Below are 18,323 nucleotides of genomic sequence, written 5' to 3'. Positions count from 1 at the left end.
TCCACTGCATAACAGAAAGGCACTGCATTGAATTGAATTTGAATATTTATTAAATGCAATATCCGACTGGATTTATGAGTCCAGGAAATGTAAAAATAAACAGGGTATACACTATTTTATTGAATCGTTATTCATGTGAAAATTGAATGCCCAGTTAATGCTTTTAGACGTGGTTGGAAGCACGAGGCTTTTCTTAGTCTCTCAACATTTAAATTCAAAGAGGATGTTGACATGAAAACTGTCTCTTTCGTGTAGATATTACATCTCCTCTCGTTCCAAATCAACAATCCTATTATTGTCATTTTTCGATCTCCATGATCAAAAGATAGATGAGACAAAAGAAGGACGCAAAACTCTGTTGGTTAATGAATAGCTGTCCATATTTACCCTCATGTCCCGTATGCAAATCCTCACGAGTTGATTGACATTCCGCTGACCAATAACAGGAATGCAGGCTCGTGCGAGTGGGGAGTCGGTCAAAAGCCTTTTACAGTAGCTGATCACGGCCAATACAGCTAGTAAGGTATCAGAGCCATCATCACCAGACCTATTTAACTGGTTTGACGGGTTTTCTTCATACGAGAAAAACTCGTTTGAGATGTTATGACGATGCTCGCTCCCACGGCGGATCTGCGATGACTGAACTCTTCTAGTTATAGTCCTTTCACGAGTAATCGCTGGCCATAGGACATGCTGATGTCTTCTGCACTTTGACTCACAGTTGTTACACTTCTTTTTCTTCCCATTCTTGTTCAGACCGCACAAACAGAAAAACCTTTCCGTTTGATGGCTGCGCTCTCTCAGAGGTTTGTAACGGAACAAACTCTCCCTGTTTGACAACCTGTTGATATATCATGACATTACGTCAAAATGTAGACCTTGTTCACAAATGCTTCTTAGCAATTTTTTGCCTGGCTAGGTTTTCAAATAATATAAAAATATTGGGCACACGTGGAGACTGTTTGGACACCTGTAAAGTTATGAATTAGAAAGCCAATAAGCAAGTTGGTAAGTTAGTCAGTCAGTCATTCAGCCAGCCAGGCAGCCAACCAGCCAGTCAGCCAACCAGCCAGCTAACCAGCCAGTTTGTCATCCAACCAGTCAGTCAGTCAGCCGGGCAACCAGTCAGTCAGGCAGTCAGTATCCAGCCACCCGCAGGGAGTCAGTCAGTCTTTCAGTCAGTCAGTCAGTCAGTCAGTCAGTCAGTCAGTCAGTCAGTCAGTCAGTCAGTCAGTCAGACAGTCACTTTGTTAGTTTATAGTTAGCATATCGCTTGAAAATATGTAACTTGAAACACATGCGCGATCTTCAAATGTAAGTTAATCGTTACCTCCACTGCCGAGTGCCATTCATCTCAGTTGGCAAACCTTCATATACACCGCTATCAAAACCGCTGACCTCCCCCAAGCCACACAAGCCAGTCACGTGATCAATGTCTCTTCCAGATGATTGAATCTGTACATTCAGTCCCCATTCAAACACATCTGCTCGAACATACACTCCTGACGGAAAATACACCTAGAAACGTTACATAATCCTTTTACTGTTAACACCATGAATACAGTAATGATTTGGACATTATTGAAAGATTGTGTGTTCATTTCATTGTGCTTAACATGAAAACAGTTCGGACACGTCACGCGAACTTTCTTCCACTTCTAAATCTCAAACGAGACAAGATAAAATACCCTTTACTTTGCTTGCATCACCCCTCTTCTAAGAATTAATGCCACTAAAGTTTATAAACGGAAAAGGACCGCGAACGAAAATGCTGCTAGTATACGCAGGATCTGTACAAGATCTAATTAGCCTAAAATAAACAATAAGTTCATTGTTCACAGCCACGCGCTATGACGTTGACAAACATCTGAATTTGGGCCCATCCGGAGTCATCATTGCGTACATTTAGTAGACAAATGTTTTCACATTGGTTGAACATTCTACTTCTTGCTGCTACACCGTGAAGACGAGAGCCAACCAGCTCGAAACAGCTGTCCACGGTTGCATTTTTGACTTTCGGTTGGTCTCTATCATGCTGCTGTCGTGTTAAGCTTTCTACGCAGTATCAGCCTGGCAGTTATTTCAGTAACTAAAGTTCAGTATTCCTCATACAGTAGCTTACTCTACTCGAGTAGGAGAGCTACCTGCCACTGGCTGTGTTTCCTTACCGTGTATCGTTTTCCACTGACAGCTTCTGTGATTCGAATTCCCTTTGACAAGGGTAAGCTGGATCTGATAGAGATATGGGCACTAGTCTCCATGAATGGCCCGTCACACATGTCAATCACTATGACGTCATCACCGTCTCTGGCGGCCACACCACAGGCGCAAAAACCTGGGTTCGCCGACTTACTGCAACTCCAAAAACGAGTATGAACCTGGAATGAGTGAAAACAAGTAAAACACTTCAAAAGAGCATAACGTCTTGCAAGGGAGTTATAGATTAGCATTTTTTCATTGCAATTGTTTACCGTGTACCCGGTAGGTAATTAGAAGAGACAAAAATACACATATAAAGTACATTATTGGCTATCTGTTTCGTCCAGTAGTCACAGCCTTAAGCAGCAATACAAGTATGAGAACAGGTTTTTCCAAGAGAGAAAGAGAGCGCGCTCGTGAACCAGTGTCATTTTGGCGGGAAAACGAGAGAGCGGTCGTCATTTTACTACGAGTTTTATTGACAATGGCGTAGGGACGAAAACAGACGTAGGTGATCTCGTCTTTTTGGAATCACGAAAGGCCTTAGCTATCATCATTCAAAACAATTGCATCAAGTTCGTCGCTGACAAAGAGCAAAATGAAAATTTTCATTGAAAAAATCTTTTCATAGTACTGCGCTAAAAACTTGAAGTCAAATCTCGAATTCATAATCGTATTCGTACTGAAATCTAAAGGTCTCTAATATCTATTGTACAAACCTCAAAAGGCCTTGTTGTACTTTTATACGACACAAATGTTGACACTCCTGTTGGAATCCGGTAGTATCTTCGAGAGAAAAGAAATTAAAGTGACATTCAAAACTCATTAATACTTCATATGCCCATTGACCTATCAAATGGTGGATAAAACCTCACGTGCAGTGGTTTCAAAACCCGATAAAACCTCCTCCTTATTAGTATGCGGTGTTTAATGTTTTTCTCGTATGCTAATTTCCAACGTTCACAAAAGCATCATTGTTATGAACTCTCTTGTCACACGCTTTTCCAGGAATGTTTTTAAAGCCATTTAAAAAACTCGCAGCACGTGTTTTATCGGGTCTAAAACCAGTCGGCAAATCCCGATAAAACACTGCTGCTCGTGTTTTAAACATTACGTAAAAATTCCAGTATAGTGCAGTTGTGCAAGTTAAGAAACGGAGGCGACTGGATGTGTTTGGTAATTATAGTTAGTAATGATATAAGATACAGATATGGACTAGTATGGCGCCGCTAAGTGCGTTCGGTTTCCACTAGGAACATGTTTTTTTTTTTTCATGTCGGTCGTGTGTCGAAAGTCATCTCACATAGTTCACTGTGGAATATTCATTCACTGGCGTCACCACGTTAATTCGGATAATTCTAAGTCGTTCAGTTACAAAGAACGCCAATTGAGACCGAGGTTTCCTTGTTGTTTCCTTCATAGCTGATAATAACATCACTGGGTACTGTCCAACTTGTTACCTGCCAGATAGCGTCTTGATGTAAGATTCCGTGAAGAGGAGACATCGTGGTGTCCTGACATCTCTAGAGAATACCTATGGGAACCGAAGATAAAATAAACTATTGAATTGCGTAGACTTTGGGGGCCGACCTGCATCATTTGCAGCGTCTTACATGGTTGGTGGAGAGGACAAAAGAACGAACAACAGAACAATGTTCCCAGCCCTCGAAAAACAATGCAGCTGCAGGTTATATGGGTCAAGTGAAAATAAAGCTTTTGAAGGGTGCAGGTCTACTGGATTTTGGTGGTATTTAATTAAGCTGAAGAGATGCCAACTTATGACTATTGGTGTAAACGTTTATTTTCTGTAATATTTTAAAAATCAAATTTATCGGGACGTTTTTTTTGTACTTAGTTGTATACAGTCACAAGTCTTCTCGTCGCCCAGTTCTCTGTATAATAATAACGAAAAAGAAACATAGCGGAACCAAATAGTTTACTGAGGAATTTTAGTTTCAACTTAAAGGGGCAGTGTCACAATGAATAGCCAAAAAACGCAATGGGATCGTTAAAATAATGGTTGAGTTTTGTTTTCAATAACCTTACTAGTGCACAGAAACTAACGATAGTTATGTTTGCCTGCGGATAGCTAGGATGGAAGTGGATTGCAACGTGAAAAAATTGGCCAATTTTTTCAAGTTCGCTCTGTACTGTGTATTTAAGAGAAGTCACTAAAAATTTGATTATGGCTTGTCCTTCCTAGGAGAAAATCCTTAATATTTTCTTCCCGGTGCTGTAAGATCAATTTCATTTTACAAAACAGGTTTTTTGGCAAATATTTGAGCAGTTTGGACCAAAATACAGCAAAATTTCCGTGACAGAGCCCCTTAAATTCTTCATTATTAACCGAAATAGTACAGCGCGACATCACTTGAGAAACGTAACTTACATCCACATCAGGCGGATCATGTGACTTCCAAAGAGGGGATTGACTCCTTGCAGGCTCAGTAATGATTCGTGTCCAGCGGTCTCCATCATCAATGAAGTCTGACACAGCAACTACCCTGACAACCTTGTGCCCACAGTCACGGCGAGAGCAGGACTGCAGTTTTAAGGTCACCTCGCAAGTGGACAGAGCCACGTCTGGGGCTTGTATCATTTGGGAACTATTAACTGAGTCAAAAAGAATTGTCTAAACTGTTAGTAAGATAGTTAACGAGCATCACAGCAAATTAAGTTAGTTAGCTATCAAGGGCACCATGGAAATGAAGAACAAAACAAACACAACACAACAACACGTGAATATCGTTGAAATAATATTCAACCATTAGGCTTATCATCCTGTTTGCCAGTTTAGTTTGTATGACTTGGAAAATGCGACATGATTGCGATCAAGCCTACAACTTGTTTGTGGCTGATGTACATGTATACAAAAACTGTTTACAGGCTTTGAAACGTTTCAAAAACCTAGGTCCACAGTGCGTACAAAGTAGCTATAAAATTCCTTGAAAACGCTTGCCTTGCACACTGCACATTATTTATTTTTTTTTTACAGCAACCCATCGTTGAGGATTATCAGCCGGTGTGGTCAGCAACAAACAACAAAATCTGAAGACAATAAAACAAAACTTAAATAACGAGTTGGTGGGTGATTTTAGACACGTTGTTTCGGAATTGAGCAGGATCAACAGAGAGAGTTAAAATGACCGGAGGCAGGGAGCACATGTTACATTATGAGCAAATTCCCGGTAACATTGCTACTTAATTTCTACTTAATTCGTATTAATTTTCTCGACGTAATAATAGTACTTAGTTTAGCGAGGTTGAACGTACCTATAGGTACCAAGTGCATCCTTATCTGTATCGTGCAATTGGGGTGGACCGCAGGGCATACCAGGGGCACCGTGAGACGCAAGGTAATCTGCTTTACTTTATGATCCTCTGAGATCACAAGAGATAAGGGCTCCACCTACGAAAAAGTAAAGAATTATTTGGTTAGTGACTAACTTTCGATGAAATCCTATAGTCTGGCTCATAGAATGAACGCCCATGAGTTGAACTGCGACAGCACTTTCCAGTGTTACTAGGGAAATTTAGCAACGACGACGGCGACGGCAGCAAGAACGTCACTATTAAAATTATTCCAACTTGCTTTAAATGTCAAATATAGGTGAAATTTTCTGGAGATGAATTCTTGGAGACGGCACCCAGGTTAGAGAGAGAAAAAAGAAAAATTCTTCGTCGTGCGTTTACGTCCTCCATAAAAAGTGCCATCAGGCATTGAGTCTGTGGATGAAATCCTAAAGTGTGACCATTCAAATGAAAGTTTCCTAGCAGTACTTTCCTGGGTAGAATCACCTTGTGCCGCATAACAAACAGTCCTTTTGCATCTGCTTTGGATGAAATCTTAAAGTGTAACCATTCAAACGAAAGCTCCTGCGCAGTACTTTGCTGTTTCGCTAATTTGAAGTAAAATTGATTCGGTACCGGTTATAATATGTTGCACAAAGTTGTTGATACGTTTAAGCCCATGAGATCATTCAATGAAAGCAATTTAACTGTACTTTATAGCTGCAATTTAGCTGAACTTTATATTTTCGTAGCGAAACTTACCTTTATTCCAACATAAAAATCTCTGCTTGGAAAACCTCGGCTCGTTATGCTCGGACTCTCTGTGTAAAACGTCGACACTTCACATACAATCTAGAAAACAACAAAATACTAAGACTGCAAAATGTAAGGATTCCGGGAAACCTCAGTTTATTGAAAATTAAAGGGGAAGTATCACGCAAATTTGGTCATTTCAAAACCCAAGAATGTTTGTCTGTCAGTAGAAACAAAGAAATAATTGTCAAGTTTGTTATAAATTATCACCCCAGTGCAATAAAACTGTCGATTAGTGCCTCTGGCCAGAGACAGAGTAGGTCAGAATGGATTGAAACTTGAAAAAATGTTAGGCTGATGTATTTCAAGTTCTCGAATTTTTATTTCCAAAATGCGCGAGAACAGATCACGAGTTGTTCCTTTAAAGAACAGAGGTGATTTCTTTGCTCTCGTCACTCTAGAATTATTTGGCAGCTGATTGAAGGCCTTATTTCATCATTTTTCACAAAAGATACCAAAAACCCCATGATACTTCCCCTTTAAAGATGAAGGATTCCATGTAATTCCAAGTCTATTCCTGTAATCATTCCTTAGAAAACGGACTAAGCCATGATATTTTTTGTGATGTCAAATTTGCCAAACGCGAGTTCGCAGCCTACTTTCAAAATCAAATTCAAGTCATACACCAGTGAGAAAAACGTAGTTACAAGTTAATGAACGTACGATGAAAAACATAATACTTCGTCGCAATGAAGGTTACTAAGTTGAGAAATAGAGGTTGATTTTTTAACGAGAGTGGCACTTCATCTAATCTTCGAAGGATACTAATGACGTGACCACTTGCACCAAAAGTGGCGTGAATATTGCACACTGTACGAGTAAATTCATTTTTCAACTAAGCGTAAATGTTATAATTTTTTCCATGTCCAATCACGCTCGTGGCATGAAAAATACCATCATAATTGATGTTTTTTCTGAGCACATGTCAAGTAAGACCCTGTTCAGGCTAGGTGCCCGTGGCAGGGCCCTGTTCCCGGGCGCTGTAAACCGCCTTGTTCGGACTCCTTGGTGCCCAAGGAGCAATCGCGTTCTCGTTCGTCCATTTAGCGCCCGCCATTTTGTTTGTTGTATCGTAAGGGATCGTAAGGAGGCATGACGAAAAAGCGTGGGAACTGGGCATGGGCACTAGTCTGAACAGGATTTTGTCAGCTAGGAAGGGGCCCTAGTACTACCACTGGAGGTAGTACTAGGGAACTTAACCAACGAACACGGCGACGGCGACGGCAACGAAAACGTCACTTGAGAATTTAACTTCATTTCATTTGTGCCAGCTCGCCATTATTTCAACTCAACCAACTTGTACAAAAACATCGAACTACCCAGGAACCATGAAAATTGATTGGCGTGGGGTCCGAGTGAAGGAAGATAATGAAAATTCACCGTCGTATGCTCACGTTCTCCACAAAACCTTGAATTTGGTCATTTCACGTTGCTGTTTTGCAGAGTGACGGCAAAGAAATTAACCAAAATTTAAAACGCACGCGCAGAGCGACTGTTTTTCGTCATCAAACCTATTGTTTTGCGGCGTTGTCGTTGCCGTCATGGCTGCTTAAGTTTCTTAGTTCCCGGGCACGGTGTCCAGATTTTCGCTAAGCTATGTCCAGACAAGGGCCCGAGAACCGGGCACAGGTATTATTCTGAACGGGGGGCCTAACTCTTTGTGATTGTGGAAATTACACTACGTTGTTGAATTAAAGGTGACGTTGACTGCCTGCGTATAAGATTGTACTTACGGTATCACCAAAGTGAAATTCCGCTGACTCAAAGTTTATCACAACCGCCGTCTCCTCAGTCGTGTTGGTCAGCAGTATTAGTTTGCCAGGCTTTCCACCCACGAAGCGCATGATTTTATACCACGTGACTTTGTAACCGACTTGGAAAGGTCCAGGGTCCTTTATATCGTAGGTGCAGAGAAGATGGACCGTGCTACTCGCTAGGGCGTTATCCGGGGGAACTACAGGGGTGATCTGCGGAGGACCAACCAGAGTGGGGTAAAGGCCATGCACTGTAGGTAGAAAGTAAGAATTGGTAATTTCAAAACAAGGATATTGGAAACATTTACCCAGGTGGGGGGAAGGTTGTTTTGGGTAGAAACTCAACCTTAGGTTTGGGAAACAAATACTATAACAAAGCAAGGCTTATTTCGCGGTTAGAAAAATATATTAATTTCAATATTTCGAAAGGCACAGCCTTTTCTTCTTGAAGGTAGTACAGAAACTGACCCTATACAAAGGCAAAAGACGTTACAATTTAAAATAATATAAATAGCAGTCTAACAGGGGATGCAATTAGATGCCATAATAACAGGCTTGCACAAAATCGACTTGGGAGCACTTTGGTAAATGTGTTTTTGAATTCTTGCTGTTGATAGATATGGATTTAGTTTTTATCCAGGTGTAATGGGGCTACAAATCGTTCGGGGTCTTCGTTATCATCAGTTCTATATTACTCAACGTTGTTAGCCCTTGAGGTCGTTTCTCTCGAATTCAAGTTCTCACTTTTGCTCGAACTTCTCACAACACAGTAGACCATCCTTAATGGTGTCACTCAGTAAACAGCCAAATTGTCAGTCTTGCATTGCAACAGTTCAATTTTTTTTGCCATTCAAGATCACATGCTCATCTGGGCAACCGGAAACCATTTTTTGGCAGTACAGAGGAAAGCCTAGAATTATATGCAATTAAAAAGGGTCACAGTTTGCAACAAGCTGTTAAGTTACGCCCATTTGTTTTTATTATTTTGATTCCATGCATTTCTGAACGGAGGAATCCTTCACCATGAACAGTATACATCACCTTTGCATCTGGGTGCATATCCTATCTTGCCAGGTCCACAGGGCACCCTACCAGCTAAGAGCATAAGTAAAGGATAAAAATCAGGGCGGGGTTGTTCGAAAGCCGATTAACGTTAATCTCCGATTAAAAGTTACCCAAGGTTTTCATCTCGCTCATTAAAAATGATTTTAAAGGCTCATTTTAAGATAATGGTAAAGAAAAGTCTAAGGCAAAACTGAGGGACAAAAATCTTTTGGACGAATCCTTACGGATTAGTAAATATTCTTGAATCAAAGTTCACGTAAACCCAGGATAAGCTTAATCGGGCCTTGAACAACTAGGCCCAGGATGGTATGTAAATGTAAAGAACAACGAAAATTTTGCTATCCTTATCCTCTCTAGACATATTAGGAACCTTAAGCAACAACGACGGCAACACCAACGAAAACGTCACTTATTCCGATTTGTACAACTTGCAGTGTGTGGCCCAACCATCCAGTAACAGAACTGGTGGGAACGGAACGAATGAAAAAATTTATCGCCACGTGCTCACGTTCTCCACAAAACGTTGAATTTGGTTCTTTTCACTTTGTAGTTGGGCAGAGGACGACGACTGGAGAAATCTACCACAATTTATAACGAAGGTGCAGGGCCATTGTTTATCCCAATAAATCCCATTGTTTTGTGACGTTCTTGTTGCCGTCGCCATAGTAGTTGCATAAACTCCCTATTAGCTCATGCGGCCTAATCTATATTGCTATGTAGTTTCAAAACAAATGAGTTTTGAACCGTTTTAGTATGAACTCTGAAGCTTGTTTTTATTTTCCCATTCTGGTCTGCAGTAAACGAATTTTGTTTATTGGCTTGAAAAGAGTCTAAATATTCGCCTCCTACGACCGAAAAAGGAAAGCGATTTAAGGGATTAGGTTAAGATGGATGAGAAATTGTATATTTTAACACAATAATAATAAATTGGAAGGCGGAACAACAATCAACAACAACAACCACACCTTAATTTCCCACAAATACAAGTACATGAAAAACAGCATAAAAATAAACTTAATCAGGCAAAAAGGAGAGAACTACTCAGAATAGTAAGAACTAAACAAGCTAGTTAAAAAAATTATTATGCTTTACCTGGGTTGTAACACACAAGAAAGAAACAAATAAGTAGATAGATAGATAAATAAATAAATAAATAAATAAATAAGATAGAAAAAAGAAAAAAAGATAAAGTACCAGATAGTGAGTGAACCAATAGGTGGTTTGCATTGCTACCATGTTGGAGTACAAAACAAAAGAAAATTTGTTCACAAAGTTTGCATAAAAATGGAATTTAACTTCCAGAGGAGAAAAATATTATTGTTCCTGTACACCAACATGGCCGCCATGACGTCACATGCACAGTGTATTGGAAGCGAAAAGTAAAACGAGAGTAAGAGTAAGAGCATGAGTCACCTTCCCGTGCACAGTAGGCCATGGAGCATTCTTGTGTTCCTTTCAATTTATAAACCACAAAGTCACCACAGTGAGTCACGTGAACTGGCAACCGCCACATGCAGCAAATCCTTTCCAGTCCCTCCCATGCCACGCATGCGCTGCCGTTCTTCTCCTCTCCAAACCCCGGATGTCCCTCGGGTAGCATCCATATTTGCGCTTGCGTTCCACATGAGCCAATCTCGGGGCAACTCGTTGGAATCTCTGCTGGGAAGCCATTAATCTCCAACTTGTACCAGGCCTCTTTTAAATTATTGTCGCACAGTGCAGCGGAAAATTTAACTTTGTTGGACAACGCACGCGCAGGAGTGTCTAATACCTGGTGGCCTGATGATCTGCACTGTGGTTTATCTAAAATGGAAAGACAAATCTTACTACACTCTTTTTTTTATAAGAACGTCTAATTTTGGGACTGAGGCTGAACGTCCTTCTTATTTATTTTTTTTTTGGCAATTAGAGCCGCTCTAAAATTCTTAGGATGTTCTTAGTTACCTGTTATGGTATTTCAAAGAATCTATGCGGACGTGAAATACAGCCTAAGTCCGATACAAAATAGCCACGTGCGGAATAAGCGAGTGTTCTTCGCATGAGTTTGACAGTGAATTGTGCTGTTCTCTCTTTGCCGTTCATAAAGAACATTGGAACATTGTGCCTTTTTTTGTTGATGTGCCATTTGTTCGTCGACCGAGGCCGTGCGGTAGATGTGTGTCTTTTTGAGCTTGAGCTTTTGGGAGCTGAGTCAGGAGCCGATGCTGGCTGAGTGTTTTCGGAGTTTGCCTTTGAGAGAATAAAGACCAGTACTGCCATAATTATCCCCTGAAGTCCCCTGCCACTCACCCGGAGACAACATCGACCACCAGCGAATCTGTTTGGGCATCTTTATTGAATAGGCGAGAGGACCTGAGGCCTTGAGAGGAGACCCCAGGGAGGGAGGGAGGGAGGGAGGGTGAACCAAACGACACGAGAACGAACGAACGAAAAGCAAAGATATCAGGAAACGAACCGCGAGGAGCTGGGTTTAATTAAGTTATTCCTAGGAATATGAACACTGACAGTGCTCTTGACTTCGAACAGATCTCCTTTCAAATTCTTTACATACTTACTTTTTAGAATTATGTTATTCTTAACAGTTTTTTTTTAAGAATTCATTACAATTTCTTGGCGATATTTTTAAGACCCCCATTTTGTGACCTCTTTATCTGATAACAACCTCTTTCCGGTTTCTTTGACATCTAATATAAAATCATTTTATAATCCCTAAATACCTTCTCTTAATTTACATTCCTTTTTACGACTTTTGAACCGTGTTTTGACTAGGTGCATTCAAAGTAAGCGATCTTCACGCCACGTTGTATCGTATAAACATACTTAAGATGTCCAGTAAAACATTTCAAATGTCATTCACATCTCTTTACAACGCATGTAACAATTCATTAATGTTCTCATAACGTCTTATTGATGATCCTTTTACCGTTTATCTCCAGTCTCAGTTTCAAGTGTGTTTACGCTCTTTTCTCAATCTTTTTTCAATCCCCATAATCACAGTCTCTTCACAGCGGTCTCTTTTTATTTTGAGGTATTTTACAGTCTTTTACATCTAATTTTGGAGCTGAGGCTGAACGTTCTCTTTTCTTTTTTGGCCAATTTGAGCCTGAAAAGTTCATAAGATGTTCTTAGTTATCTGTTGTAGTATTTCAATAAATCTATGCGGACGTGACCAAGACACCTATCAAAGAGCAATAAGTGCCTTAATTGCACTGTATACACTGAAGTTTTACAGGTATTATTTATCCGTATTTATACTGTTTATTTCAAAACATTTGGTCAAAATAAAAAAGTTCTTAACTGACTCTCAGCCTAGGTAATGTTCTTAGTATGTTTTTAAATTTTAGTTCACCTTGGCCTCAACGTTCTTATGAAAAAGGTTCTTTGTAAAAGAGAATGTATAATATCTCTTTACAATTTCAACCACTATCTTTACGCACGTGAACTGTCTATTCACATCTCTTTGTGATTTCTTTACGATCTTTCTACCGGTTCTTTCTGATTATTCAATCTCTCTTCATCTCTATACAATTGGTTTGTAAACAATCTCTCAAAATCTGTTACGACTTCTTTACAATCTGTCTTCGGACTCTTTATTTTACAATCTCTGTACAATGTGTTCATAATCTATGTGCAAACTCTACATAGTTGCAGTTTCTTTATGTAATGTTTAAAACACGAGCAGCAGTGTTCTATTGGGATTTAAAACCACGAGGCGCGAGGCGAGTGGTTTTAGACCCGATAAGACACGTGCTGCGAGTTTTTTGAACGGTTTGAAAAACGTTCCTGGAAAAGCGTGTGTCAAGAGAGTTCATAACAATGATGCTTTTGTGAACGTTGGAAATTAGCATACGAGAAAAACATTAAACACCGCATACTAATAAGGAGGTGGTTTTATCGGGTTTTAAAACCACTGCACGTGATGTTTTATCGTCCATTTGATAGGTCAATGGGCTTATGAATCATCAATGAGTTTTTGAAGTTCTATTTGCTACATCTTACAGACGCATCATTACACTGTTTACGATTGACACTGGGATCATGGGAGTGTGCCCTAAGAGATATGGGGTAATTTAGGCAATTTGGAAAGCTTATGTTGCCTACATCATAGGACTACCCAAAAAGTATTTACGTTATGAGGATAAGAATTATAAATAAACAAAAGGGCTCAAAATAATTTTTGGACAGTTGCCGGTCATGTTGACCGGCCAAACAAATTTTAGCTCGATCATGTCCAATTTCTGACCAGTCAAAATATTGAAAATATTTATTTTACAGTAATGGCCAATTATGGCAAAAATATCGCCTCGTACCCTCAGAAACTTGTTGCTAAAGAGTACACATGGCTTGTATAAAAGTTTTGATCGCTAAAAGTATCACTTACATTCGCTATTTGCATTTCCACAGGCAACCAGGCCTCTGCGTTCTATCCAACACAAAACTTTCAAGTTATTTATTTGTAAGCCGTGTACATGACCGCTCAAAATGACCGCCCAACGAAATTTTGTCCGGACATTGTCCGATGACCGGCCGTTATAACAAACAAACAAAAAAATAAACAAATAAAGTAAAATAAAATGAAATAGAAGATTCTTGTCAGCAAGAGACTATGAGGTAAGTTACCTCACAGTCTCTTGTTGTCAGTCATTAATAAAATATCAGTCCGTTGGTAGTCCCTCAGTTTTGTTTGAAACAGACATCTTTCAGATGTTTTTTAACCAGCTTTCTGAAACTGTTATTGTTTCGTCTATGATTTTAATCATTAATCTAGCGGTCTTCCGGGATTACATCGAGATTTTATGAAAGTGGCCAAGGAACTTTGAATTTACGACACCAAATATCTCTCAGGAAAGGAAATGCGGTTACTAAAACCACAAGACCAACAAATTAGTTGAGATAAGTCTATGACCGCACTCTTTGATAGCATTTTCTATCGCTGAGTGAGAGATAAGACCTCTTGTTTGCAAAGGAAGTTGCATTTGTATGTCTTGAAAGGGGTCATTTGGTCATCGTGGTAAAATAAAGTAATATATAAAATAATCTTTTGTCTCACGATGTACTTACTAAAGTTGCAGATTGCGATTTATCTAATCAACTGCTTACTGCTAGTCTTCATCAGACGACGAGGTCGACTGATTATATCATCATGAACTGATGTGGGCTGTGATTGGTAGATTCTTAAGTTGTGTGTATTTGGACCAGTCAATTCACATTTCCTTTATTCTGAAAGCTAAACGTTTAAGTGGATGCTGACGATCACACAATGGACCAAAATCATAGAGCAGTTATTTTCTTATATTCTAGCCCTAGCCCTGAAGAAGGTTACAGACACAGATAGAAACCAACGAGACACGTGACTGAACAAGCCCAAACCCCCGGATCTTCGAAGCACTGTCAACTTTGCTACGGGGAATAGGGAAGGAGGCGAGGGAGAGGGGGGGGGGGGGGGGGGCTGTTACGTGCCTATTGAGGTGACGCGATCTTTTTGTCTGGGGTCTAGGTGTACTTGTTGAAATATTGGCCCGATTAAAATTGCGGCAGCCTTGCAATCAATTTGTTCAGCTTTCCCTTGTTTACTAAATCACAGTTAGCGAATTAAAACGGTGAACACTTTTCTTTACTGTGATACGTAAGCCAAAAGGGTGATTTACATACAATAAAGACAGCGCAACGAAAACCTGACACAAAAAGGTCAGTAAACTGTTAAACGTGCACAGCCCATACTTTGTCGTGGTAACGTAAAAAGAAAAGTCTGGAGCGAGCGAGCAAATGGAAAGTGAGACTGGGTAGACACTTCCGCGCGCGAATCCGCGCGTGAATCCGCACTTAGGGGGTTGGCGACTCGCGAGCTCGTGCTTTCTGTGATTTGCCTCTTCCTCCGTAAATTTCAAGAGGAAAAAGGACGGTTTTGCAGTTTGTCAGAATTGGAAATCTCATAGACTAGCTCCAGTCACTTTGCAATTCGCGCGCGTATCCACGCGGGAAGCCATTTCTCGCGCGCTCGCCCGAGCGGGAGTTTAAGAGAAGGGGACCTGATGACACACAAAGTGATAACAGACACGATTCATCTCTCACCTCCAGCTGTGAATAACGTTTGCATCCATTCAAGTACTTTGGAATCAATTCTTGAAAACAGCGTGGCGTCTTTACCAGAGGCACAAGTTTCTCCACGCGAATATACACCAATTATTACCCACGAGTGGTTCCGCTGGATAACAAGAGGACTTCCTTGATCAGTGGAACACATTCCTCGAGTTCCGGCCATAACACACCATGATTTATCCACCATTTCGCGATGATTTACGCCGGCCGTGAAGCGTTGAAGGCAAACGCGAGCGAGCGAGACAGTGTCCTCTCGTAGGTTCCTAAACGGCGTCTTTCGTCGCGCTGAATTGTGACCCCATCCCGTAACCTTCGCTAACCGATTTGTGGCATGAAGTATCGAGTTTACAAACTTCAAACTCGGGAGTTCTATTCGAGATAAACTTTGATCATTTGGTAGCATAACATCCCGTGCAAGATACAACAATCCGAAGTTACCAATCGAAGTGTTTACGTTGTATCTGGGATACACAAATTTCTCCAGCAGGGGGACTGAATCTGCGCCTGGAATTTCTAAATCGATGTGATGATTTCCCACCCTGATAAACACATCGCTCTCCCGGGCGCCTTCTACTGGAAATAAACCAACTGAAGTGTTCTGTGTTAAAGCCTGGACACAAAAAGCAGATGTCAGAATCCACCGCTCGCGTACTAAAACACCGCTACATCTTACAGAGCTTATAAATACATGCCACGGGTACTGTTCAGGAGACACGGGGTTCGCTCGCTTGTGGACGACCCTTGAGAGTGGATTAAATGAACGCTGTGCGTCAGTGAGCGTTGGAACAGTGCTTGACAGCAAACACAGGACGAATAAGCTCTTCATTGTGGCCATCGCCAGTTGTTGATGTTCTATCTTTGCAGTTGCGAGGTATGTTGATGGTTTTGTTGCAAACAGTATTCGCGGTTGAAATCTTGTCATCAGTTTAATCGTCTCTCGTTACCGAAATAACAGCTCATTTTACTGGCTCGCATCTGTTTGACACATCTGACAAGTGACACTGTAAAATCCGGTTTGTAAGCGCTATTAGCCGGAGTTTTTTTAAAGTGGATTTTAGAGACGCGGGTGGATCATGGAGATCACTGGGGCACGGACTGACCTCCTTCAATATCAACATGTTTGTTCTTCTCATTAAACCAAGCTGTTTGGTTTATTTACAAAGTGACGTCTGGCACGCGTACACTCTGTTTTTTGTATAAGAACGTCTAAGTTTGGAGCTGAGGCTGAACGTTCTTATATTTTATTGCGATTTGAGGCTGAAAACGTTCTTAAACTGAAGTATCACGCTAATTCCCCATCATTTCAAAACCCAAAAATGTTTGTCTGTCAGCAGAAACAACGAAATAATTGTCAAGTTTGTTATAAATTATAACTCCAGTGCAATAAAACTGTCGATTAGTGCCTCTAACCAGAGACAGAGTACTTAGGCCGGTATGGATTGCAACTTGAAAAATGTTAGGCTAATGTTTTTCAAGTTCTAGCATTTTTGTTTCCAAAATGCGCTAAAACAGATCACGAGTTGTTCCTTTCAAGAATTGAGTTGATCTCTTTCCTCTCGTTGTTCTAAAATTGTTTTGTAGCTAGGTGAAGGTCTTAGTTCACCATTTTTAACCAAACAGGTCAAAAACCCCATGAGACTTCCCCTTTAGGATGTTCTTAATTTTCTCTTAAATTACATAGTACATACACTACATGTATTTCAGTAAATCAATGAGGACGTGACCAGGAAACCTATCAAAGTGTATTGTCTGATGAGATATGGCATCAAGAACTGCTGATTATGACAAACCGAGATGTTAATGTTATACAAAACATGCCCTTAAGTATTTTGGTTAATTTCCATTTGTTACCTTGATTTTATACACAGATTAGCAAAATAAAAACGTTCTTAATCGACTCTCAGCCTGAGGAATGTTCTTTATACGTTCTTAAAATTTTGGTTAATCTCAGCCTCGACGTTCTTATAAAAAAGGTTCTTATAAAAAAAAAAAAAAACGGAGTGTATTTGTACTACAACAGATCCGGCAACGGAACTTATTCCGAGAAGAGTTTAGTTGTGCGGCATGTGATCCCTTGCATTCAAAAGTTTCTTTATTTTTTCTCACTGTTCATGGTATTTGTTGGGGGACTTTGCCTCTAGATTTTCTGGTGATCATTCCCTCTGCTTTGTTCTATGTATGTCTGATTAATAAGTGACATTGTTAGGAGAAATTACATGCTCATTACTTTTGGGACATAAGGGGTAAAGGGAATGAGAAGCCACCCAGTTAGAGGATTTGGAATCCCATCATGCATACGTGGGGGCAAGGGGCGGTGGAAGGGGAGAGGGGGGGGGGGGGGAGGAAGGTTTCGGGCGGTGAAGAAATGGAGAGAATAGGGCTGCATTCCAAAATTTGTAAACACAAACTGCTATAAAATCCTGTCTTCAGCTACTCCGCAAAGGGACTTTTATATCGTGTAGAGTGACTTTACATAAAGGAAATGATTATAGTAAACGTTTTCTCTACCCCATTTTATAATTAAATGTCCTCTGGATTTTCGGTTTGCTTTCTTTTTAAATTGAATCAGTCAGGAGGTGATTAACAAGAAATTTTACAGGAGTGCTCTATTAATAACCAGTGTAAAGGATTTTGTCGGTGACAGCCAGCTAAGGATAATCCTGTCTTGTTAGCAAACGTCAAGGTTGGATAAAGGGTTACTAAAAGTGTACAGGAAGCAATAGTCACGCTATTATAGATACTGTTTTAGAGATTTCTGTTTTCATCTTGAAAACATTAAATTTTTAGTTTTGCAACATCATGAATTTTAGCGACCAGGCGTCCATTTTTCGCCTCCGTCCCCCGCGATAATTAACCAGGCCTGATAATTATTTTCACAAGTCCGTTTATATCAATTGGCGATAATTTTTAACGCAACCTTGTGTGTTCATCGAGCTGTAACTTTGGACAATGTTCGCCCGCTCCCAAGACCAGTTTTCTCCAACTAATTCACAAAAAGTTGAATGTTTCACGTTTAGTCTAGAATCACGTTCTCTTAATCACAATCCCCTCAAAAGACAACTGTTCTTCTTTTTGTTGTCCTTTTCTTTTTGTAAACCGCAT

The 18,323-nt window shown here is 40.3% G+C and overlaps 2 protein-coding genes across 4 annotated transcripts in view; both read right to left on the bottom strand.

Annotated features, from left to right (window-relative positions):
• The window catches only part of LOC146484904 (uncharacterized), a 92,533-nt gene extending 82,431 nt beyond the window's left edge, over positions 1 to 10,102 (bottom strand). The window contains exon 1 of the mRNA XM_085104379.1: positions 10,088 to 10,102. The gene's annotated coding sequence lies outside the window, so the exon portion shown is untranslated. The remainder of the gene's footprint in view (positions 1 to 10,087) is intronic.
• The window catches only part of LOC146484903 (uncharacterized), a 31,716-nt gene extending 14,225 nt beyond the window's left edge, over positions 1 to 17,491 (bottom strand). The window contains exons 1-12 of one of the 3 annotated variants that reach the window (XR_014863543.1): positions 15,195 to 17,491; positions 10,536 to 10,925; positions 9,099 to 9,152; positions 8,037 to 8,308; positions 6,253 to 6,342; positions 5,473 to 5,608; positions 4,589 to 4,812; positions 3,660 to 3,733; positions 2,919 to 2,985; positions 2,169 to 2,378; positions 1,331 to 1,518; positions 388 to 841 (exon numbers count right to left, since the gene is read on the bottom strand). Coding sequence is in view for 2 of the 3 variants with exons in the window: in XM_085104372.1 (XP_084960498.1) it covers positions 388 to 841; positions 1,331 to 1,518; positions 2,169 to 2,378; positions 2,919 to 2,985; positions 3,660 to 3,733; positions 4,589 to 4,812; positions 5,473 to 5,608; positions 6,253 to 6,342; positions 8,037 to 8,308; positions 9,099 to 9,152; positions 10,536 to 10,925; positions 15,195 to 16,143 (3,108 nt within the window). In the remaining variant the exon portion in view is untranslated. The remainder of the gene's footprint in view (positions 1 to 387; positions 842 to 1,330; positions 1,519 to 2,168; positions 2,379 to 2,918; positions 2,986 to 3,659; positions 3,734 to 4,588; positions 4,813 to 5,472; positions 5,609 to 6,252; positions 6,343 to 8,036; positions 8,309 to 9,098; positions 9,153 to 10,535; positions 10,926 to 15,194) is intronic. The other 2 variants (XM_085104372.1, XM_085104371.1) reach the window with 2 other exon arrangements.
• Between the last annotated feature and the right edge of the window lie 832 nt (positions 17,492 to 18,323).

The sequence above is a fragment of the Pavona decussata genome, unplaced genomic scaffold (assembly GCF_977016875.1).
Source record: "Pavona decussata unplaced genomic scaffold, jaPavDecu1.1 SCAFFOLD_29, whole genome shotgun sequence".
Taxonomy (NCBI): domain Eukaryota; kingdom Metazoa; phylum Cnidaria; class Anthozoa; order Scleractinia; family Agariciidae; genus Pavona; species Pavona decussata.
The sequence above is the reverse complement of the archived record's forward strand: the minus strand, read 5'-3'. Positions and strand labels throughout refer to the sequence as shown.